The sequence below is a fragment of the Homalodisca vitripennis genome, chromosome 3 (genome assembly GCF_021130785.1).
Source record: "Homalodisca vitripennis isolate AUS2020 chromosome 3, UT_GWSS_2.1, whole genome shotgun sequence".
NCBI lineage: Eukaryota > Metazoa > Arthropoda > Insecta > Hemiptera > Cicadellidae > Homalodisca > Homalodisca vitripennis.
The window spans coordinates 122,559,055-122,585,889 of NC_060209.1; the positions used below are offsets into that span (position 1 = coordinate 122,559,055).

Genomic DNA, 26,835 nt, shown 5'->3' on the forward strand with positions numbered 1-26,835 from the left:
CGCCGGTGCCAGATTTCACGTATTATTTACATTGCTATGTTTGTAATGCGGTGTTCCTATCTGCCCTATTCCCACTGCCCCTCCTCGCCACTAATAGTTTATTTTACAATAGCCCACTGTAAAATAGAGCTGTGGTTTGTAAGATGAGTTAAATGTTCAAAAATAATTAAATCTTCAAAATTCATAAATTTGAGTAAAATGTTAAACATTTTCCGGGGGCGGGCTCCGGCCCCTCTTTTTGTTGGAATACCCCCTCCCCCTAAACTCCCCGGTATGTCAGGCAGCTCCAAATCACGAATCCTGCGCATGCTTATAGTAAAGAGTTATGGGGTTTGGTTAAAATGCGTAATATTTTAAAAACTGCAAATCTAAGAAACAAATTGACTGCTTCAACTCCATGTTGCCAGATAGTATGTATTGAAAATGGAATAATAAATAACATTATAATCGCTAACGTTTAAAGTAGACACCTGAGAATATGATATGAATACAAGAAATGTTGCAATTGTTTACACAAAATATCATTCAAGAGTAATGCGATTTATGGTTCAACTCTCATGATCGGAAAATTATTGTAATTTGAAATATAAAATAACTGCTCTTGTCTCATTTCTAACAAATAATAATACATCCGTCGTCGGCTTTCTAAATCCATTTCAAGACTAGTGGATTACATTTCTACTTTAACATTGCTACTTCTGAAACAGATCTACAATAGATAGATGTACCATTCAGACAAAATGGTAGACATTGAAAAAAGACCGTAGTTTTAAATACTAAAATTTTTATTATTATTATTTTATTTTAAGCCTCCGCTCTTAGCCTATGCTGGCTTGTTTAAATCACTGTGGCTACTATTCCTATCATGATTGGACCTCCCAGAGATTTGAACCCGTGATCTCTTGGTCAGAGAGCCGTGACTGTATCCACTAGTCTACTTTTATTTTTATTGTTCAAAGACATATACGTGTATAGAAGTTTAATAACTACAATATTAATTGCCAACATAAAAACGATGTCCTTAAAAACTACAAGTGATCGTCAATTGGGCAATACTTAATGGTGATACGGAATAATGATTGTATTTCTGTTTCTAGTGGAATACAAGTAATTATTATATATCTACGGAAAGGTTGCAGGTTTTTTAATGTACACATAGAAACTAAAATATAAAATATGAACTGTGAAGCTAGAGTAAAAAGGTTTTCATAGATCCGTCCAGATCACTTCCAGTCGGTTTTGTGACTCCCGACTCAAAATAACTGTACAACGGAAGACGATTTTGTTCATTTATGACTTATTTTTGAACTTTTTAGATTATTATTATTAAGAAATGGTGTTAGAGCAAGTGTAAGAAAAAAAATAAAAGTCAGCATTATTCAGTCCTTCATGTTTTATCCCAAAAATATATAATTTTTCATATATATGTGTATATAAAAGCTGGGTGTTATTATATTGACAGGTGGAACCCATCAGCTGCAGTCCTGAAGAGTACCCGTGTCTGGACCGGCTGTCTATCCCGAAAAAGTGGGACTGTGACGGCAAGCCTGACTGTCTGGACTCCAGCGCGAGTATAAAAGTCGAGTGTTGTGATATTGACAGGTGGAGCCCAGCCGCTGCCGTCCTGAAGAGTACCAGTGTCTGGACCTGCTGTGTATCCCGAAAAAGTGGGACTGTGATGGCAAGCCTGACTGTCTGGACTCTAGAGCGAATATAAAAGTTGAGTGTTGTGATATTGATAGGTGGAGCCCACCAGCTGCAGTCCTGAAGAGTACCAGTGTATGGACCGGCTGTGTATCCCGAAAAAGTGGGTCTGCGACGGCAAACCTGACTGTCTGGACTCCAGCGACGAGACACTGGGCTGTACCTCAAATGTAATTATACATTGCTCACTACGCTACAAACTCAATTCTTGACGATCTAAATAAAAATATAATTTATTGTTTGAAGATACATTGCTCATACAGCTAAGCTAGTCTAATTACTAGTTACTGTTTAAACTATTGTACCATTAATTTATTTGGCTATAATATGCATTTAGTTAAAAAAGACTTTGTTTACTATTGTCACAGTAAGACGTGGCTTATAAACATATATGATCGAAAATGTTGCACTGAGTTTCTTTAAGAAATAATATTTTAAGTTTTCAATTACAGTTTCAATATTCAAGGTCAAATTTATATCTACTTAACATCATATTGTAATCAATCTTGAATCAGGGTTAGAAACATGATTATCTTTGAATCATAGCTGTACATATTAACAATGAGTCCAACAAAGTTCAAATTTATTCAGTAAATAATTTTTCAGTCTATTTATTTAGTGACGGTAGTAATAATTAGAAATAAATGGTGCAAGCGAGGCTAAAGTTTTTCATAACTTTTATGAGTTAAATATATATAGTATTAACTGAACTGAACTGTTTCACCTATCTCTATGGTATAATATGAATGCCATATGACAATAACAAAAGCCTCAAAATCTTAGTGAGAGCAAGTTCACTATGTCAATGTCTGTAATAACCTTGTATTATTATTTCAAAGGCGTCATCAATGTCGTGTGTTGGATTGTATTTTTAATAATATGTCAAAATAAATTTCCTTGTCAATTTCGTCAAATAATTTATAAAAACCAATGAATTATACTAATGGACCGCGCTCTGGGTCGCAGAAACGAACCGGAATCAGGGGTTGCGTCCGGTGTCTGCAGGCGCTCAAAATGGGCAAGAACTCACTCCGCTCTTATGGCAGGCATTATAGTAATGATCTAACAGCATTTTAAAACGCCTTCTAGACTTAATAATAATGTTATAACCCACAATCTATTTATTTTACAAATATTAGTAGCTGCTTTTTACCGTGGATTTTTGTTTAGTTATAAAAAAACAGAATATTGTTACAACATCAATAACGGAGATGTTGACCTGGTAAGTCGGTAACGAATACTATACAGACATTAAAATATGTACCAGGTGAAAACCGTTTTTATTGACTTTATTTTATTTCAAGGTAATCTACATAAAATGTACAAACATGACATACTTAACCTACGTGTTAAAAAATAAAATTATTTTGTTCAATTTTTACCTTATTCCTAAGTTGATTTTTTTGTTATGTCCAAAGTTTTATGTTTTGCAATGTGATAAGATATTATTTTTTAAGATAGTTTAGTCTCCGTTTTAATAAAAAATAACTCGTGGCTTCCAGTGAATTCGTCATTAGTTAAATGTCCCTTGAAAACACTACCAGTAAAATGGTGACAAAATCCTAATGTCAATTCAGAAGTGGTCGCATTCGTTTTAGATAAATTGAGCAAATAACAATATTTTTAAATTTTCAATACATCATCACTTGATATAATTAATTTACCCTTAGATTTAAAATCAGTAAAAAGTTATTCTAAGATTAGAATCATTGGCATAGGGTACAGAACGTCTTGCATTGACGTCAAAAATATAATATAAAATTTCATCCTTAAAACTAGAACTGTCTTAATTTTCGATCTTACACGACACTTTCACTTTCACTATTATCATTTAAAGACAAATCCAAATCACACTTATCATGACCTAACTCATGACGGCCTTGGTTGTGAACTAAGATAAAATTCAAGGCGGTTTGCTTTCTGACACTATTTCGGAACATAGTTGTCATTTTGCCCAAGTGAACTGTTTAGTATTTGGATTTATTATTGTTTCCACCCCTACTTGGAACACAGGAGAAAATTAATACTTGGCTAAACTTATAGGCTTATAGGCTTAAATAAAACACACCTGAAATATTAACAGTTCTATGATTCTGTCCAGATTACATGCGATGGATTCAAATGCAAAAACCATTACTGCATTCCATCAGAATGGCAATGTGATGGGGGAAATGACTGCGGGGATAACTCTGACGAAGAGAGCTGCAGTAAGTGTAACGTTTTACGTAGTTAATATGCTTAGTATATACACATAGTAAATAATACCCTAGTTGATATAAATACAACAACACAACACACAACAACAAACAACAAAACAACACAAACATGAACATTGAAAAATGAACATTTTCGTTTTAACAGTATAAAAGATCAAAACATTGTTCGTTGAAAATGAAACTGGTTCTAAATATTATAAAACATACAAAATAGGTAACTTATAGATTTGCTCATGTATATATTACGGTGCTTCTTTATACTACTACACTGTAGAATGAACCTAATACGTGCCACTTAGCACTCAACAATATGTTTTATATATATATATATATATATATATATATATATATATATATATATATATATATATATATATTTATTTATTTATTTATTTATTTAAAGCCTCAGCTACACAGCTATGTAGGCTTCGATGTTCACTGGTTTATCTCGTGTCTATACATGATTGGCCCTCCCCGGGATCTCTCAGTTAGAGAGCCGAGACTATAACCATTAGTCTACGGAGGAGGACTTTATATAAATATATAATTTAGAACAACAGTTTAGTGGACACCAACTTCATTTTTTGTATTTTAACCTCAAATTCTTAGTAGTACATGAGTAATGCTTGGTAAAACCATATTAAATATTCATTCTAGAATTCTAGTAATAGCTTTTGGTATGTCAAAAGTTACGTATTATAGAATTATTTGTTTCTTTATTCAATGGGATTAATGCGGCTTTGAGTGTTCGTCTACGAATTATTAGCTATAGTAAATTAATTGTAATGATTATTGTCAAAGCCTCTTCAAAGTTATCACAGAAGAAATATGAATTACAAAACAGGGAAGTGCCTCCATATAACTAATAATATATATTATATTCCAATTAATTGTAAAATTAAAGCATAAACTAAGTTAAATGGCAATCACAGGATTTGGATTCAAGTCATAAATGATAAATATAGAACTACGTAAATCCTCATCAATATAAAACAAAATCATTACATTGTCTAGTATTAAATGTAAAAATGTTTTTGAATGTTAGTGTCAAACGTATTGCCTTGATTAGATATCCATGGAAGTGAAACTGAAGTCTTTCTTATCTCGAAACGTTCAGAAGGCATTTGTAAACTATACAAGGATTGTGATAAATTAATTCTCAGTCTTGTTGGTCAGCACCTCACATTTGCTGACCTTGATTGCCTATTTCAAAAAATGCACACGCAAATCCCTTCAAAACTTATCAATGTTGTCTCTCTTTCAAAATATAACCTACCATGTAACTCCCAACTCAAAATATGTGCATGTCAATGTCAGTCCCACCCTTCAAAATATGTGCACATCAGTCTCTTCTTAAACTTATAACAGGTGTCTTTGATCTTTATTTGTTATATTTTTAATTATATTCTAATAAGTTAGATTTCAATATGTTAAACTCATGCCAATTCTAATAAATTTGGATGGCATTTGTTTTAAGATCTAAGGATTAAATACTTCATTCCACCATTAAATCATTTCATATAAACAGTTATTCAGAGAAGACAGAAATTTCATTAATACTTAAGTGAAATTACTTTGTTTTACCTTGCAGAGGTATACAAATTAGTTCCTCAAAAATTTATGATTAACTTAAATTATTTTTTAGTTTGAAAGTTATTTGACAGTTACACATTTATTTAATTTTATAAATATTCAATACAGCTCACTACAATTTATTAATTTTAATTAGTTTTAAACAAGTTTTTTGTCACAACATAATAAAAATTTCTTTCCTAGTAATTTTCCTGGAAATCAATAATATTTAATGTTTCTTCTCTCTTTAGTTTCAACATTGAGAACCAGTATTCGTATTGTGTACAGTTAGTAAATGTAATTTGGGAAAATTTGTTTGTTAATCTATTTAATTTTAATAGTTGCTCCTGTTCTTATATGTTATGCATATTAATTTTTCAGCTCGAAGAGAAATCTCTCTAGAGGAATGCTCAATAGACCACAGGATGTTCCACTGCCATGATGGTCTGTTGTGTATTGAACTATATGAACTGTGTAATGGCAAGGGTGACTGTTTAGATAATTCTGATGAAGGTGGCCAATGTTCAAGCCCAGGTGAGTATTACAGATAAAATAAATTACTGTCTATAAATATGTATATTAACTTTTTAATTTTAACAAAAACATTAAAATCTCTTGAGAATAAACTAAATTCCTGGTTCAACACAACAACTCTTCAACAGCACAACTATGTGACACTTGACTGTTGTGCTATAACATTTCTTTCTCATTTGTGACCTATTATTACTGTTAGTATTACACTTTTTACAAAAAAAAAACTGTATTACGTCCTCATGAGGAGGAGGATTTCCCTCTTAATACATTTAATAGATTATGCTATTAGTTTTTGTTAACTGGATTTATCCCAAAATGTAGATAATAAAAAATAGTGAGAAGTAAATTTCTGTTAGTTTAAAAAAGAAAACATACTCAAAATTAGGAATTTGAGGAAGTATCTTTGTTATTAATGTTTTGCCAGTTAGCATTAATGTTCTATTTCAATTTTTCTTCTATTTACAGGTATTTGTGCCAACAAGACATGTCCTTTTGACTGTTACCCATCCCCCCATGGCCCTATCTGTGCTTGTCCTAAAGGAACATTCAATGATGGCCATTCTTGCCATGGTACGTGCTATATTGTTTATTCTACTTTTTAACTTATAAAACATAATGTTTTGCTCAATTTCATACTTTCATAGCTAATTTAACAATAATTGTTTTTAGATGTTGACGAGTGTGATCAGTTTGGAATCTGTGATCACAAATGTACCAACCTCATAGGAGGCTATCAGTGCCACTGTGATCCTGGTTATATTCTTGCATCGGATAAGAAAACATGCAAAGCTGAAGGTAATAATAAGTAATTGTATACGTAATTAGGTTAGTTTGATTATTATACAGTTTTCTAATATCGTATGAGCGAGTTATACAGAAAATGACCAAACTGTAATGCGTACTTATTTTGGACAACTTTCATAGGTTAAAGAAGATATACATTTTTCTTAATATATGATCTAGAGTATTTACTGTACGTACATAAAACAAAATTGTTCTTAACCAACAAATAAATAGTCTAGAATACTGAACTTTCACCACTGCCAGTTACTTTGATCCTAGTTGATACAGCTTCAGTTTTTGTAAGTGTACACTGAATATACAAATTTTTCTTGGTTGACATTTTCTACTTTAATCCAGTATATTTTCCATGCATAGGTGCAATATATTTGCAGGTGTACAACACAACTTGTTACTGTACATAAATAGGAAGCTTTTGTATTTATTAAATAATCCTAATTGTAACAACACTTTGTGTTGAAAACATAAATGAATTTTTATTTGTTTTAAATTTTATGAATCTAAATATAATATTACGCTAATTATTAAATATTACGTTTTTATTTCCAGTTACTTCTAAGCAAATTAGGAGAATTTAGAAGCTTATTTTCTTTGAATTAACTACTATCTACACTAACTTGAGCACTAACATCTACACGAAGGAGGCGACTCGATTACCTTTATTGGGTTCACAGGGCCTGAAGGGTTGCTTCTGTTTTCATCCCACAAGCAGATCCGAGCGTTTTTTCTAACTTCAGAAGTATACTACCCTGTAGCCAAGGATCTATCTCAAGTGACTGGAGTCGCATATGACGGTCAGCATGTCTACTGGACCAATGTCTACCATGGAGAGGAGGCCATTCTTCGATCCCTGGAAGATGGTTCTGAGCAAGAAGTTATCATCTCTGCAGGTAATAAAATCATCTTTACGATCATAAATGTTTTCTTTGTTTAAAATTTGTTATTGACGATGGAAAGATTTTGGACATTCGCCATTTTCATCTTACAAAAAAGTATAACACAACAGTTTGATGATTGAAATTTAACCTCCTCTTCTTTAGATGTACATGTCACACCCGAACTAACAATGGTGAAGAAATGATAAGGAACTCAATGTTCATTTCAATTTCATAAATTTATTATGCTAATTTAATTCATAAAAAAACATTATATTTGTTCTTAAGAAGGCCTATTCAGAAAAGAATCATCCTTGTATATATATTTAAAGCATTGAGCTATCCCTTTTATTACCAACACGATGATGACCTCTTGGCAAATCATTTCGTTTTGTCATCCTTGTACATTGGTTGATTATTCTGAAAAAATAATCCATGTCACTATCATCTTGTTGGAACATGTTAAACAGCACGGTTTTTCTCAATACATACAAAGAATTAGTATGTATACAAGGAAAATATTTTACTGGTTAGACCATCTTAAGAAAGTTATTTTTTTCAAGCAAACAATCACTACACACACTCTTTTATATTAAATTAGAATAAATTTAAAGCAATTAAATTGCTTTTGTTCGGAAAATTTTCTTGTTACTTTAGAATTAAGTTAAAATGTTAAAATTCTAGGTTTGGGGACACCAGAGGATCTAGCTTTGGACTATATAACAAAGAACATCTACTTCACTGACTCTAAATATAAACACCTGGGCGTGTGTTCTAATGATGGTACTCTCTGCACAGTACTACACAATGTAGATATAGACAAGCCAAGGGGAATCTGCCTCTCTCCTGTTGAAGCGTAAGGATATTTCAGTTAACTTTAATGTGATTTTATACTTCAATCTCTTAGTAGCCAACGTGTTAACAATTTATACTAAAACTAAAGTAGCATTATCATATAATATATTCACTAACAAAGGGCTTAGTAGTGTTGTATAATGACACACATTATCACAAAATGAAACTGTTATAGCCAAAGTGTTAATGTTACAAAGGTTTTTACTATTTTATTTTGTTAAATTGTGTAAAATAAGGTTTGATTTTGTAGAATTGTGTGATCAAAAGTTCTCTTTTCAATAAATATACTAAGGTAAAATACTAGATACATAAATAATATGAATAAATATTGTATTAATAATAGTAAGGCTGTTTCCAGTTAAGATATATACTCTATACATCTTGGTTTCCAATTACCAGAGAGTATGTGTTGGAGCATTGTTTTATACAGAGCTTAATCAGAGTCAGTTAAAATAAACTATTTTCAAAGTTAAGTTTACAGTAAAATGCTCAAGGTTATTTGGAGCTATTTAGAAGAGGAAAGCAAGGGTGAGACAGACGAGGTGTGGTTGCCATTGCACACAGAGCTAACACATCATGATACACTTTGAGCTACTGATTTATTATTACACTGATTCCTCTTACAATAATAAATAAGGCCTTCATTACTTTTGGACAGTTAGTACAAACACATTGCATTTTAAATGAAAATTCCAGCCTTTCGAATGTAGCATACAAATCCTTGGTAACTATAAAACCTTAATTGATAACAAATTTGTATGAGGTAATCAAACTTTAAATCATTGCTGATATTGGACATTGAGAAGATTTACAGCTATTAATTTTGTTAGAAAAGAAATATTCATTATGTTTAGTCTCAGACTGTCAATCACCATAACCTTTACAAACTGAAATTTGCAGATAAAGATTCTAGAACTTTAAATTACTCAATATATTGAATTTTTACAATTCCCTGTCAGTCTCTATGTACCTAGGTGCACATGTATGGTTAGTTGGGAAGCTTATCAGACAGGAACAAACTAAGAGTTTGACAGGCTCCCTTAAAGAATATTGCAAGCCAAATGGTCACCTGAGGAAGCTTGGTGTGAGAGAAGATGATACTTTCAGATTCTGTGAGAATTGGCAGAAAGTACTCTATCAGAATGTGATGCATTAGCAAGGAGAAAATACAAAATCGTAGGATGTCATCAAGCTGAATCAGGAGAGCTACCCAATGTTGATCCCTTTCAACTGTTAAGATTCCTTGAGGAGGTAGGGCTGGCAGAACTACTAACTGGGATTTTCATCCAATAAGGACAGGGCAGTACAATGTAATGTTAACAAAAACAAAAAGACAATAAGAGGGTCCTTTAAAAAGGTTTTAATACACTTTAAACTAAACATGAAAAATGAGTGACTATGTAAACAAAACTTCACCAAAACATTTGTTTAAAACTAAATTCATAACAAATTCTTCCTTCCTTCATTTTGTACCAAATACATTGTCTCTTAAATATGCAATTCGATGTTTGAATCACAAAATTCTAAGGGTAACATCACAATTTGAGGCATCTTCATCACAAGATAGAGGAGTTTGTTCAGTATTTTTATCAACAGGCTAATATTACTTTCTAGATCAGAATTTGGTAGAACCATTTCTCTTCTAACAACTGAGTCTTCATTCTTACAATCTTCAACTGCGGGAAGATGGCTAGTTGACACAGTTGCCTCTCTTCAATCGGAAAGTTGAACATGAGCATATTCATCATTGCCACGTAAAAGCGTAACTTCCTCAACCAGGGGCTCATACTTTAATGTTCAGTGTTGCCTTTTTATATAAACAGGACCATGAGTGAGAAGCTATGATAGAGCAGACTGACCACTTCCAGAACAACCAAGATGCATGAAAATACATTTATATGGAGTTTAATTTGTTGATGTACATAGTAATTAACTGACCAAGTGGAGAGCATTTTGTAAGATCATTTCTCAGTAACTAATGCCAAGTTTAAGAGTTATTGCCAAGGCTAATTTGATTGTCTTCCACCATTATAACCCTCTACTTGTCCATTACCAGCAGGGTTATATGCAATAGTTCTACTTGAGGCTATTCTAAATTAATTCAAGAATTCTTTTACTTCATGGGACACAAAAGATGCTTTTCTGTCTGAATATATGTAGGCTAGTGTCCCAAACACAGTGAATAGCTGCTGTAACTTAGCCATGACTGTGGTTGATGAAAACTCTGTGCAAAGGAATGCAAAAGCAAAATGGAAATACTCATAAACAATAACCAGAAGATAACGAAGTTTACTTACAGAAGGAAGAGGTCCTTTGAAATCAAAGTTTAGTCTTTCAAATGAGATGTAGCCTTAATCAGAGATCTTTTTTTGTAGAATCTTAGTTTGATGGAAGCTCAAATATAACATGCCTTATCTCTTCAAAAAAGAAATTAAATTCAAAAAGGTTAATTTTTACAGCATATCTAATGATGAAGTTGAGTATCACTTGGGTACACATGAAGCTTTTTCAAAGTCAGAAGGGGATTATGAACTGCAGAACATATCCTACAGAGAGCATCAACTGTCACATACATGGATCATGGTCTGTAAACAATGTCATACTGAAAACATGACAGTTCCAATCTCCATTGTATGATTTTTTATTCTTCACTTTTCCATGGCGATTGTTATCAAACATAAAGGCCACAGATATCTGGTCTGTTATCACTTTGAAATGATTACTAATGGAGGGTAATGCCTCCATTCATGCTAAGCTTCAACTATTGCCTGAGCCTCTTTCTTTACAGAAGAATGGTTTTGCTCTTATTCTCACAAAATTCTGGAAATAAACTCAATAGGGCAACCAGCCTGGGATAAAGTTGCAGCAATAGCATTTTATGACGCATCCATCTCAACTGTGTAAGGCACTTGAGGATCAATGTATGTTACAGTGGATTTTTTTACCACTCTTCAAAGGCCTGAAATACTTTCAGTGATAAAGGAAAAGTACAATGGGGAAGAAGAACTATTTTATCTGAAACCCTGAAAATAAGAGATGCTTGGTGAGAGAACACACCTGATGTTCTTCTTAGCAAAGCAACGTGGAGGTAGTTTTTCCAGGGCTTCATACAATTAGGATCAGGTTAATAGACCTATTAGGAATCAATTACCCCAATAGATTAAAAGATCTTAGACTAAAAAAGATGAGTATTTATAGTAAGATTATACTCCGATGCTGTTTTCATGAATCTCTCCAGATTTTCATCATGCTCATTTTGGTTTTTCCCATAACAGTAACATCATCCAAACGACCATGTGTCTTTAAAATTTTCCGATTGAATTATTGTTTTGATAACTCTCTGAAATGCAGCAACACCATTGTTATGCCAAATTGGAATAATTTGAATTGAGACTATTGTCCTATTGTCCACTGAACCCGCATAAAGAATTATTTAGAACTTCCGATGCTTTTGACTCAGGTAAAAGAACTACTCACGTGGCGATTGGATTTGATTAAATAAGTTTAATTTAGAATCTTTACTCATTAATACAATCGGTCTTTAAATTCATGCTATAAAATAATACAAGAAATACTTTAGAAGCTAACTAAATTTAGAAGATGATTTTAACCAATGTTACATTAACTACAGAGGGAGAGAGGACGCGGACCAAGATGTTAACTAACTATAATTTTGAACGCGACTGACGATCACCGGCTCAGCAGGTCAAGCGGCGGTCATCGCCTCAGCGGCCGTGGCCAATCAAAAAGGACTAGGGCCTGTGTGAGAGGCTAGCTAGCCCTGGAGTCAGCAATTTGTATCAGCAGTGCACGAGGCTAGCTGCACAATTCCAGCTCCATAACTTTGTTCTATTTCTATTGTAATAATATTCGATTCCAGTTTCTGGGCTCAAACCTTAAATTATTTAGTTGGTAACGGGTCAAATTAACTATTAATATTTAGAAAATGGATTTCTTTTAAAATGGAGAAATTAGGTGACCAATAAATATATTCTATATTAATTCTGAAATCATAGTTAACATATATTTTGTCTGTCGGTAACGATTTACCAACGGGGCGTTACACTCCAGTTTCAAAAACAGTACAAATTCTATCTTCCACCTTAATGGATACCTGATGATAGGCAAACTTTATATCAGTAGTGCTGAAGAAATTATAATTAGCAACTTTGTTCACAGTATCTTAAATTCTGGGCAGAGGATAAGCATCTAACAATGTAAATCTATTGATTGTATGAGAATAATTAATAACCATAGGTTTCCTATGGTTTTCATTTGGGACTACCAGCGTATGTACTCGCCATGGTTCGATTACATCTTTCTTCAACAATCGAGCAGCTTCATTTTCTGTGAACTTGATGTCACCCAAAGAATAATGTTGTGATTGTATGGCAATAGGTTTAATTCCAGGTTTTAGATTAGCAAACAAAACAGGGGGAACAGCTGCAGCTGCAAACTGTTAGTGAATCTTTATTGCCACCAAATGCTTCTTTAATATCATGTCCAATTATTCTATCAGAAAGAGAAAGTTTTGTATCTCTGTATTTATGTTTGAGTATGGTAGTCTACCGTTCACTCACCTACAATTTTTGAAGTCACTGACGTTGATGCCAAAGATACTATTCCAGTTGAAGGAAAACTTCTAACCTAAGTTTTGTTTTGTCCCCAGTATTTAGAAATCTCATTTAAAAAAACTTAAAGAACTTCCTGTATTAATAGAGCAAAAGTTGGTTTACCATTAACCGTAGCTGGCACAGTAATTTTTGCTAAACCACCTATAGAAGCGGTTACTTCAATACATCCATTAACTTGAACTTTCAGCTGTTTATTATTAATTTTGTGTTAATCAGTGGACCTACATACCTTGGAAAAATGTTGTTGTTTCCCACAAGCATTACAAGTTTTATTGCTAGCAGGGCACTTTGTATGAGGTTGCTTAGTAAACCCTCCTCCAAAAAAACAGAGTTCATTAAGGGCTAGTAATTTTGGTTTTGAAGTCTCTTCATTTTAAAGTTTGACTGAACATTCCTTAGGTAATAAACTATTGATAAAAAGTTGTAGGCCTAAATTGAAAGATAACGATTCTTCATAGACAATTTCAAGGCAACAAGCCTGATGATTATGAGCTTCTTCAATAGTTAATGATGACTATTCTAAAAGACTGCTTTAAACTAACATTTCTTACTTAACATCTGAAGAGCTTGAAGATACTGGTCAATAGATTCACCTGGCTCTTACCTTCGTATAGCTAGTTTGTGTCTTGTGAACACTTTATTACATGTTAAACAAATATACTTTTGAGAACCAAATGCTATCATCGTACTTGTCAAAATTACTAATATACTCAACTATGTCCGGCGATATGTGATTGATTAAAATCTTCAGTTTATCTGGTTCAGAGTGAGTAGGACCAATACTAGTTAAGAAGTTGTTGAATGACCTGTACCAGTGAGTCCATTCTTTAATAGCAGTGCATGAACTTGGATCACTAGTAAATCTTTCCGTTTTGAGAATTTTATTTGTTTTAAAGTTTATTAAATTGTAGTGTTAACAGACACATAACATATTGCATAAATTGATTTTAATTAAAACTTCACATGTGAAATTGCCCTATCTCATTTGTAGAAAAAAAGGATCTTTCATTACAGCACTTCATAAATGTGAAAGATTTAACTAGGCACTGATCAACACACAAGATAGCCAAAAATTAAAAATTTGCCGTACTTTACAATTCTTGTGATATTTCATTAAATTTTGAACTGTCTACTATTTTAAATCTTCTCACAATTGTTGACCAATTGACAAGTAGAGAAACTATTCCAGCTTGATGTACTGGTCGGATTGGGGTAAACGCCCTCTGATTGCTCGTTCAGGAATGGATGGCAGCAATGTCGTTGACTTTATCACCAAAGATCTCCATTGGCCCAACGGTCTCACCATAGACCATGGCAATGACCGCCTCTACTGGGTTGATGCTAAACTGCTTGTCATTGAATCCATCAAACTCGATGGCACTGGCCGTAGAGTAAGTATAGATTTTAGTTCCCTTGTAACTTTTATAGTTTGAGTAATGAATGCATACTGGTCAGATAGGTATCAGAATCAGATACTAAAATTGTATTGTATAACTTGTAAAATATTATACAAAAAGGTATAAATGTTGAGTTAAGCTCCAGTTCACATTTCTCTTAGTGCAGAGTTTGAGATATCTGACATTGTTACAGACTTGAGTGCTGAAAAGTCAGTGAGTAAAGAGCTCAAAATGAACTCATTACATTGTTTCGACATCAGAGACACCAATACCACAAAATGTAGTGCAATTTAGGTGAACAGGTATTCTCATTGTCTCGTCAGGTGCACAGTTCATATGAACATGACTCCAGATTTCAAGAATCAAGTCTATAACAGCGCCAGATCCCAGACGCTGCACTAAGAGGAAGGTGAACTGGAACTTAACTCAACATTCACATTGAATCTACCCTTCCAACCATAACTATGTTATGTGTAAAAAAGGTATATTAAAAATAATAGTTATTCTCTAAGCATGTATTATTTCAGGTGGTATTGGCAGAAGCCATCAAACATCCATATGCTGTAGCAGTATTTGAAAATTACTTATACTGGAGTGATTGGACTGGGCAGGAGATTCAGAAATGTAACAAGTTCACCGGTAAAGATAGACAGACTGTGATACGTGAGAAAAACAACAGAATATTTGGTGTACACATTTATCATCCAGCAATGATGAATTCTTCAGTAAGTAAAAATATGTTTCCTTATAATTTTTAAATAAATAATTACCAAAATCAAATAAATACAATTAAGTCACCAAAAATTGTATGCTGTTGATTTGCAAGATTGGAAGCATCCAAAACTAATAATCAAAGGGTAGTCAATTTTATCTTGCTCTTTAGCTATTTTCTTTTGATTTAATCCATTATGAAATAACCAAATCTGTTTGACAGACGAGGAGTAAGTTTTAGGTAAATGTAATTATTAACTATATATTACTCAAGTAGAGTTCAATTCTTAAGCAATAATACTTTGAATATTAAATTCATACACTTTCAGTCTTTGCTTGGATATTAATATTTATACCAATAGGAAAGTTGAAGCCACTTTATAGCTTTAATAGATAAAAAATTCTTCTTTAGGTTTTTAACTTCTGATCGTAAATGTAAGATAAATTGGCTGTAATTAGACTCGTTATGCCATCAGGTTGGTAACCCTTGTCTCACAGCAGGATGCAGTGACCTGTGCTTGCTAGCCCCTTCATCAAAGCCAGTGCCCTACACATGTGCCTGTCCCCAAGATAAGGTCCTGGCTCCCAATGGTCACACCTGTGAACAGGTGCTCAAGAACCACACGTTGCTGGTAGGTGCAGGTGGCAGTCTCCTTGAGGTGGAACACCAGAGGCTCGGACGTGTGACAACTCAACCAGTTCACCTTACAAGTGTCTACAAGATTGGGGCACTCGCATATGATGCCCTCAATGGCAAGTAAACAATAATTTCCATTATTTGTTGAAAATAAAGGAGCTAGTTTAAAAACCAGAACCGTTTCTCACATGTTTGTAATATCAATGGAAAGGAATTATTAATATAGTGAAGAGTAGGAGTTAGAAGAGGAGAAGGAATTAAAATCTTTAATTTAACTTAAGGATAGAGAAGACATTGAGGTAATAATATAATATAATATATAACAATAATATAATATAATATAATAACATGGTGAATGGCTGGTAGATGAGATGAAAGAGTTTACACAGTGACAAGCCTAAAATGTTCAAATCAGTTGCAGTAGTATCTATTCTATAGGCTACAACACTCAGCCTTAATACGAAATATTGATAGTTAACTTACAAAAATATATTGAGTAGTAAGTACAGCTCAAATTTACTATTATGTTATTTTTCTTACTTTCTGACTTAGTATATAGAACTAAATATTTCAGCATGCAAATCTAGTAGAATAACATGGAAGACCATTAGTTTTGTTATTACGTGATTTGAAAGAATTTTGAGCCTAAATACATTGTTGGCTGGGCTTTCGAGAAGGCTCCAAACAACCAATTTCATTTAGTTAAATTTAGTTAATTTCATTTCTATCTGTCTGTCCGCATGATATCTTGAAAATGAAATGATCTACAGACTTGAAATTTTGCATGAAGCTTCATTTTCGTATGAGCAACACAGAGTTGTCAATTTATCAAGTGGCAAGATATCTTGAGAAATATTTCACCCATAGACTTTAAATTTTGCATGAAACTTCATTTCTACATAGACAAGAGTGTGCTCTATTATGGTATGTGTCTAACCATAGAATTTTGCTGAATTTAATTTTCGTGTCAATTCCTTTTCTGTATGAATGTCTGTCTATCTATTTTCCCACACTACATCTCAGGAGAATGAAATGAGTTACTGTTTAGAAATTTTGTATGCAATCTCAGCGAAACATGTTACATGTCACATAGTGCGGCACACATACCTTGTTCTATTTTAACATACATAATACATTGTTGTACTTATTTTGATTTAAATGTTATGTTTAAACTATTATTTCACTTATTGTTGTTCTTTAAATTTAAAAAAAAGATAATTCATTATCCTTAAATTCATGATGTTGATTGATTTTACATCTACGACACTTGTTGGCAATTCTTTAATGTAACACAAAAACAAAACTGGTCCCAAAATAGATCCTTGAGGAACTCCATACAAAATGGTTTCCATTTGTGATTTACCACTGGTTAACTTATTCATTTTATCCACATATGCTAGCTCTACATACTGCTTCCTATTTTCAAGGTATGAAGTATACCATTGTAAAGAAACATCTGTTATACATAATTTTTTAATAATTAATAAGGTTACTATGGCATACACTCTCAAAAGCTTTGCTGAGGTCTATAAAAATCCCTTCCGCTTGGTGACCATTATCTATTGCATCCGCTATTGCATTCACAAAGTCAATGCCAGCAATTGTAACAGATTTACCCTCTCGAAGCCATGTTGCTCATCGTCATATAATTTGTTAGTTTCAAGAAATTTCACAACTCTAACATACATTGTCCACTCATAAATTTAGAAGTATAGAAATTGGACGATAATTAGTAGGATTCGCTACATTACCACTTTTAAATACAGTTTTGATTTTAGAGATTTTCAGTTAATTCAGAAATATACCACTAATACAAGAAGAGTTAATTATATCTATCAGTGGCTTAATTTTAAAATGTTTAACACTTTTAATAACACTAATTGGTACTTCATGAAGCCCTGCTGTAAATTTGTTTTTAAAAGATGATATATTTAGTCTAGCTTCTCTTCATCCAGAGATTTAAGATGAAAAGTCAGTGTTGGTAAATTTGGATTATACCGGTATTAACATCAATGTTTACACTTACATGGTTTGAAAGATTTGGACTGACAAACTAATAACATAAAACATAATATAAACTTCACTTTCCAAATCTTTCTGGCTGTATGGAAATTGTAAAAGAAACTTTCTAGTATATACAATGAGAAATTTCTGGATATATTTGTGTACCATTAGTTAATTATTATTATTTATAAGTTGCTTTGGCTAGTATTTGCTAAACTAGTAGGTTTTAAAATGAATAATTATAGTAGGTACTTAGAAATGTGAAATATTTATATAATTAATTGTGCTTACAGACAAATGTATCTCTAATATTTGTCAGTTCTTGCGATTTTGTAATAGTTACATGATGCATTGTTCTATGACATTATATTTATGCATAAAAAATAAAATACATTCAATGATCTATCAAACTGAAATTTAAATTGGGAGTGCAGATGGTCGAGTAGTCTAAAATGTTGGACTTTGTATCTGAGTTAGAGATCACGCAGGTTTAAATCCTGTCTTTGACCGATGCACTTTTTAACAGTACCATCGACCTTGTACTGTATTGACTCTCCTTATTCTGTTTAATAAAATCCTCGTATAGGCCAAGGGCCCATGAGGACGGGCAGAATAAGGCTTAACCCCTTGCGCTCGAATGGTCAGTAGTACTGGCCATGCAACGTCTTCAGACAGCCCGTTATTAGTTTCGTCATTGCTTGTCCTCGCCACTCGAATGGCCAGTAGTACTGGCCACACTAGTTCCACTCCCAGCTAGTCGCCATGTTTGCATACTTTCCCAGCCAGCTTGTAATTCTTTTCAAATGACCTTTGTATTAGAAACATAGGTATTTAAAAATGACATAAACACCATTTATAGATAATTAAAGAACAACTTAAATGAAACTAACTTATTCTAAGATAAACAAACTGTTTGTTAATGTTATTTTTATACATACATTTTTAAATTCAATAATTAAAATAAATTGCTGAAATTACAATTTGATATTTACATATGACACAGTCATAAAACATTTTCAAACATTTTTAGTCTTTGAACTTTTTGGCGGAGTGGAATTTTTCAAAACATAATCCCATGTGAAGTCCTGGGTTGTTAGGACATGTTTTGCAGTAAAATTTGCTGCGTTTTCTGTCCTTGCCAGGTCTCCTATCACTACAAACTACGCAGTCCTTAGTCTTGCCACCATCAAGTGGATAGGGGATGTGCAATTTTCCGTTTAGTCTTTCTTATTCATCTGAAGTGGAAGGCCTTTCTCTTTTCCTTGAATTTCTTACATCTCCCACTAATTGTTAAATCAAAATTTTTCTGAATTTTCTTTGCCGTATCTTATTTTGTCCTTGGTTCAGATTGTAAAGTATAGAAGCATTTACAACTGCCGTTTCAAGAAGCCAGAAGAAAATCTTCCTCCACCACTTAATGGATTTTCTTGTAAAACAATAACTAGAGATGTATTGATCTGCGAGATCTACCCCACCCATTGATTGGTTATATTTACAAACCACAGTCGGTTTTTCAACGTCTTCTTCTTGTCCGTTTTTCTTTGTGCGGTGAACTGTTTGGGTTGAGTTATCATACAGAGTACTCAACATAGCTACCAACTTTGTGTCTTGCCACAGGAGCACTGCAAACTTGTCTTCTTTTCTATAACAAATAATGTCACCTTTTTTTAGTTTGATTTTGCCTGCTTTGTTCTTCTGTTGACTCCTTATTTGCGCTGGTAGGCCTTTTCAGTTCATCATAACAGTTCCTGTGATATGAATTTTCATTTCAAAAAGTACTTGAGCGAGATCTAGGTTCATGTAATACCTATCAGTAAAGACATGAAGTCCTTCTATATTCCTATAAGTCTGTTTTAGTTTGTCAACCAGATGGATAACTATACGGCTGGTAACGCCCAAGTCTTGCCGTGGCATTCTATCAGTGGTACATTTGCCAAAATATGGCTCCATTGCACATATATAGCCTGTGCTTGATTCGGAAAGAACAAATATTTTAATACCCCATTTTATTGGTTTGTCCTTATTGTACACCTTAAAGACAACTCTACCTTTGTATCCGACGGTGCTCTCATCAACACTCACTTAATTCTCTGGTACATAGAATTCTCTAAAATTCTTATCCATGTATGTCACCACATTTTGTATCTTACCTGAGCGTGTTAGCCTACCACGTACAGGTCCAGAGGGGGGTGGACTGACATGAAGATTCCAAAATAATTGTAGGAATCTCTCTTTGCTGAATACGTCCTTAAATAACGGCTGGTAATCTACCCATTCAGTAGAAAAATAATCGTCCAGTTCTGGTTTCTCGTTCATCCCCATGTTAAGAATTACACCCAAGAAAGCTTTTAATTCTGATTGACATGTCATGCCAGGACCGCCACATTGACCTTTTTTGGAGTGGTGTTTTCATCTGAATTTTTTCACCAGCGTAACGGTTAGTCTCATTGACGATTTCTGATAACAAAGTATCATTAAAAAAACAGCTGAAAAAAATCTAGGGGAGTCTTTGGTGTGTGTGTTAGTGGAGGTTTATAGCCACTGTTACCTGCCCAGTTAAACCTTCTAAATTTAGCATTACCTGTTTTCCATTTTTGCCATCCGTCTGGACTCACTTCGTCTTCACTGCTATCTGTATCATCTACTGACAACTCACCACTGTCCTCTCCCACATTGTGTTCATTTGTTATATTTTGAATATCCTCTTCATCATTTATGTTTTGTTCCATTATACGATAATCGGCGTCTTCACCCAATTCTTCACGGAGTTCATCTTCAAATTGTTCATTGAAATTGGAATCCAAATCACTATTGTGTTCAGAACCACTGTCTTCATCAATGTCACTTTCATCGGCCAATATATTTCTAACTTCATCAGAACGTAAACAGTCATCCATTGTTCATTTATTAAAAAAAATGTACTAAAAATATACAATATTTACAAAATAATAAACTTAACAAATTGTATTGTTCACAAAGCCTACTACAAAAGAACTGTTCCAAATGTAAACACTAACTATTTACAAATATTTACAAAATAATCAATTGCACAGCTGCCATTTTATTATGAAAGATGTGTTATAAAGATATTCAACTATTATTTACAAATATTTACAAATTAATAAAAATCCACAGCTAAATAACATCAAACAGTACGAAACACAAGTCAAATGAACACACAACAAGTAGTAATGGGCGAGGGTGACTGACCTTCGAAACATCAGTTGTCTGAATCTTCTACGCAGAAATGTAATTGGCGGGAAACCATTGTCAGCAGATGTAAAATTTAGTTTAAGAGTTCCTTGATATAGGTTACAGCACTCGCCGGACATATAAGTATAAATTAAAATAATAATAATAAAGTGTTTACGTAGTGTCCAGTAGTACTGGCCATACGAGCAATGGTCGTATTCTGTACTGGCCAGTACAGGTGGCCATTCAAGCAGCCAGGACATAGCGTAAAAAATTAAAACCAATTCTATAACTATTAAGTTTATAGGGTTTTATCAGTGTATATTTATAAAATACTTATATTATCCTATAATACTAACATTTAAATACATTTTGGGATGGATTAGCATTACTGCATTGTGCAAAATGTGTCTAGCAAATCAGATTTACAACTAACTTAAACTCTACTAGGACATTATGATGAGTGGCCTGCTTTAATATTGACTAGACTATAGAACCAGTCATTTAAATCTAGTTTAAGATATTATAATTTCTTAAAGGTTGTGTACAGTAAAAATCAGTGTTTCTAACAAAAAGTTAATATCCTTGAAGTCTTGAAACCATTTCAGGAAAAAACTCGATGGTGATGGTGAGCAGCTGGGTGGAAATGGTCCCCTATGTTTTAATACTATATGTTTGGGGTGTTGCCCACAGGTCATGTACTGATCAGTGATGCTGTTGAAAAGAAGGTGGTATCTCTAAACCCGATGACAGGAGAGACATCTATCTTGCTGGCAGGACAGGATGTAGGCAGGATAGAAGGAATGGAGGTGGACCCATATGGCCACAACCTGTACTGGGCTGATGGAGAGCGTCAGACTGTGGAAGTACTCAGTCTCAACACGCACACGCGCAAGGTTCTGCTCCATGATCTTGGTGGAGAGACACCCTTAGATGTTGCTCTCGTACCTGATGATGGGTAATTATATTTCCATAACTTACCTGGACTGTAAATAATTTGTATGGCTCTTTTTTAGCACTCCAGACCCTCTTCTTTAAATTATTAATAAATCTTTGAATAAGGTATTTACGATAACAGTTACTGAAATGTTAATATTTGTTATTAGATCGTATCTAAGTTACTGTGCACCTACTAATGATTGGTGTAGATTCAGAGTTCTTGTCTTTTTTTGTATAACGATTCTAAATTGATCATTGCATCCTAATTATCAATACAGATACATATTTTTTTAAATAGTTGTTTTAATCAATTAAAAATAACATCCGCTCAACATTACCATAATTTGCTTATTGTCTATAAAGCAAAAGTATGGCATGAACTATGATGTCTGCGCATGAGTGTAGTTCCTTAAAGATCTGTGTAATTTATTCAGGTTATATGTAAAGAAAATACTTGTAATTCCAGCTTGTGATTTATTATGAAACTTACCGTGAACTTGTTCTACTTTGTTAGTGAGATGACTTTCTAACCTGCTGATCTTGCAATAAATGAAATAACGTTTTCAATGGTTTCAATAACATTCACCCTTTTCAGTGGTTCTATAAGTTGGTTGACTTATCTATCATTAAAATCTGCAAAAATTACGACAGAATACCTTATAATGCTAATGACATATATTGCAAGTTTTGTTGTACTAAACCATCTTTATTTCTAGTTTATTATCTCTGAATATCAATGATTAATTTTACACTTTCAATAAGACAATCCGATATTGGAGGTAAAATCTCATTCTTTCAAAATACCCAGATAAAACTTGTCATCAACACATAATAAATAAAGTTTAAAATATACTTTAACCCTATTATGTTAGGAAATAATATATTTAATGCACTCCAGCACTGCAGCGCACTTTATAAATATTACAAATTAAATGATTTTGTTGTGTCATTTGTGGTACGGTATATGGAAGGTTTTATCAATTTATAGTAAGTATTTTTTTAAACTTTGGATTTGACCAATATATGCACTTAGATTTACAATGTTATTTATATTATAGCTTTATGTTTCTCACATATTTTGTAATTTTTTATTTAGATTCATGTTTGTGGCTCTAATGGGACCTAAGGTGGTGCACATAGATAGGTTCAATATGGATGGAGACATGAAGACCCGAGTACACATTGTAGACAAGGACGTGCTGGGACCCAATGTGGCTCTTGCCTATGACAAACACGTTCACCACATCTTCTGGTCAGACTCAGGCACTGGGAATATTGAGGCTGTAGACATTGATGGCAAGTCATTTTTAAAGTTGTTATACTACCATTTAGTTAAATATTATTTCTATTCATCCTGGTAACTAAACCATTTATTTTTTTAACATTCAACCTATGCACTGTTATAATTAACATTTAAAATGGGATAAAAAGTCATTAATTTTCCATTTGAGTTCATGTATCTTAAAAATATGTGACTCTGCACAGCATCAGTTGTGTGGTTCTTACTTTTCATACCACCTGCTGAAGTTTAAATGGCTGCCTAGAAGAACCCCAGTTGTAATTTCCCTATAAATCTAAGGTGTTGGGCTCAAACTCGTCAAGCAATTTGGGGCTATAACTGGCCTTATCATTGTACAGAGATGGAACCAGCTTTAATGGTAGGTTTAAACTCGTCAAGAATTCAGCCCTTTTGAACTATCAATGGCCTTATCATCATACTCAGAAATAGAACCAGCTTTAATGAAATGTAAAAACCAATTTTTAATTTATCCAAAATATAAAATGGTCTAAACAACAATAACTCTCTTACTCTTCTTTAACATAAATATTTATTGCTTGCAAATTTGTGTGCATTATAAGCAATAAATGTTTTATTGAATAATCTAATCTTTGTTTATTGCAGATTTCTAAATAAATTTTCAAATTCAAATCTTTATTTGTCATTAGGCTATATTACAAGCAATAGACATTGTCATACTAATACTAAAATATACTATGCAGTGTACAAATTGTCATAACTACAATAATGATAAAAATCTTCAATAGAATATGGTGGAGTCCTCACCAAAAACTTGTAATTATTGTTTTGAATACATTAACACTTAATTTTTTTACATATTCAGGTAAACTATTATACAATTTAATTTGCATATATTTATGACTGTTTATCACTTTTTGGAGTTGGGTACTTGGTAAATTAAGATTATCACAGTTCCTAGTATAGTGGCTATGATACACATTGCGCTCAACAAAATCAGATAAATGTTTTTTAACATATAATTAAATTACACAATATATACAAGCTAGGTACAGTTAAAATCTTAAAAACTAATAAAATATGGCTTACAAACTTTCTATCTGACTTATACCAGCCATAACTCGAATTGCCCTTTTTTGGCATAAAAATACATTGTTAGCTCCAGGACTATTTCCCCATAGTAATATGCCATAGTTCAAGTGACAATTAAAAAAATGCAAAATAGGCCATACGCAAACAATCAGATTCAACATTATACTTAACACGTCGCTTACCAACCGGCACATATATGTGCCTCGGTAGATCAGTTTAGTAATTAGACCACCATTGATGAGTTGCACTTCTCACAGACCAGCTCAAAGTTTTGGTCAGATTATACCGTACCGAGTACAACTTTGTTCAAATCAATGCATTTTGTAGCCTTAGGCAAACGTTTAATTTCATTCCACATCCTTTTTTTTAATGTATACATTTTGGCTAGTGGCACATATATGTGCCGTTCTGACTAGCAAAAAATTAGGTTAGGCTTGACCTCAAATATAATCATTTGCTGAGAAAATCAAGTTAAACTGCCATAACTGTGTTAGAACACATGGGAAAATAATAAAAACGAGTATTGACATGGTAGTTTGTGTATATTGTACAAACTAAAACAAGATCTTTGGATATAAACACTTTGGAAACCAGCAGAATATGTATAAAAAACATCTGCACACACACAAATGTCTCTTATTTATAAACTTCATTTAGGTGAGCTACATTTTTATCTTTGACATAAAACAGTTAGGAAATAAAAATGTCTTAGTAACACACTTTTGTTTTAGTTTTCACTTGAGCCATCACTGAAACACTCTGGCATGCAAACCGAATTTATTGCCCTTTTCATCTGTGCAGCTGGAACGAAGAAAGTTGTTTTCCGCTTCTTCTATCTTATTCTACAAACATGACTTACCATAGCCTTTGTTCAATTTGACTGGGTCAAGGCTTTTTTTTTGACCTGAGACCTTGAACTGCACCAAGGAAGAAATTTGAACATACCGAGAGACCAAGCGGCACAAATATGTTGCCAGACATCCCTGTAGACCGATATGAAAGAAATGAGACGAAAGTAATAGACCGATTCGTTACCACAGCCCTTTATTTAATAAGACTGGCACAAATATGTCCACTGGAACTGTACCAAGCGGCACAAATATGTGCCATCGGTCTATGAGAATCAACTCCAGCCGGTCCATATTAACGAAAAAAGTTTTTACATTCGGTAGCGAACGTGTTAAGCTTAAACAATAAGTATAACACTCTTAGCTGCTCTGATAATGCCAACTAAGTTTTGAGTCCAGATGATACCGAGCAACTTGACATGCTGATTGACTAACTCTCCATCTACTTTCCTTAATGTAAAGATGATTTGTTCTGACTTATCATCATTAAGTATTAACTCATTTGCTGAGAAATTAGCTCTTTCCACTAATAGAGCAGATTCATGTTTCACATAATCCAGAGATTAACCTTTAGTGCTGATGTATCATCTGCAAAGAGGACAGACTCATGGGAGGTTTGGATGGAAGATCATTAATCATAATGACAAATAGGAGTGGCCCCAAAACAGACCCTTGGGGAACACCTCTAACCACTTGCATACGAGACACCTGATCCCCCATTCTGTTTTCTGTTCACTGCGTATAAGGTTAATTCTTTGCCCATTACACCATACTTAGAGAGCTTTTTGCAGTATTTTATGCGATATAATATCAAAAGCTTTTCTTAAATCTAACAGAGTCAAAGCCAAGAAAAATTCAAAAGCCTTAAGAACTTCAGTAACAACCTTTTCAACTGCATCAATGGTAGACTTTATTGTGCATTCGTAAAGTAATTATTTTTTAGAGTCGTCTTTTGATAAAGTGCTCAATATAGATATCATCTAATCTTTAGATAAAATAAGATAAATATAGATAAATCTTTAGATAAATAAATTTTGTTTGCATTACAGAGGCATACAAATTTGAAATAAAGATGTTTTGTGTTCTGGTGATCCCTTTATTTCCCTATACTGCCCTAATTAACTGTACAAGCTATACAACATATGAGATTCGGCTCAGAAACGGAAAAATTTGGGGCTGAAGAGAAATGGGAGTGGTTTAGCAGATAGCTGACTTTTCGCTATGTAGGTTAACCTTACACACCCTTGTAAAATATTTAGTTTGTTTTGCAATGCACATACTTGGCAGAATATGTTTTAAAATAGTTTTATTGATATGTTTCTCAAAATTCTTTTTTTATTATTAAAACTCTTATGAATGTTATGCTATTTATTTCTTAAATTATGGCTTTATCATTCATAATGTTAATGCTAGTGTTCTCAACAAGAACATGATAACAAACAAATTTTTCTTTACATTTTACCAGGTTAGATTTTAAATTGATAATCAAGAATAACATGTACACAACTTAAAGTCTATAAATTGGAAATCAGTTAATTCATTCTAAATCATTGATCATATGACTAT

General features: G+C 33.1%; 1 protein-coding gene across 3 annotated transcripts in view; it reads left to right on the forward strand.

Moving 5' to 3' along the window:
- The window catches only part of LOC124357471 (putative vitellogenin receptor), an 81,522-nt gene that overhangs the window by 19,526 nt on the left and 35,161 nt on the right, over positions 1-26,835 (forward strand). For 2 of the 3 annotated variants that reach the window (XM_046809299.1, XM_046809298.1), the window contains exons 5-16: positions 1,743-1,874; positions 3,806-3,911; positions 5,874-6,026; positions 6,492-6,596; positions 6,696-6,821; positions 7,502-7,717; positions 8,387-8,558; positions 14,381-14,582; positions 15,116-15,313; positions 15,776-16,052; positions 21,826-22,090; positions 23,168-23,367. In XM_046809299.1, the coding sequence (XP_046665255.1) occupies positions 1,743-1,874; positions 3,806-3,911; positions 5,874-6,026; positions 6,492-6,596; positions 6,696-6,821; positions 7,502-7,717; positions 8,387-8,558; positions 14,381-14,582; positions 15,116-15,313; positions 15,776-16,052; positions 21,826-22,090; positions 23,168-23,367 (2,152 nt within the window). The remainder of the gene's footprint in view (positions 1-1,742; positions 1,875-3,805; positions 3,912-5,873; positions 6,027-6,491; positions 6,597-6,695; positions 6,822-7,501; positions 7,718-8,386; positions 8,559-14,380; positions 14,583-15,115; positions 15,314-15,775; positions 16,053-21,825; positions 22,091-23,167; positions 23,368-26,835) is intronic. The other variant, XM_046809300.1, reaches the window with a different exon arrangement.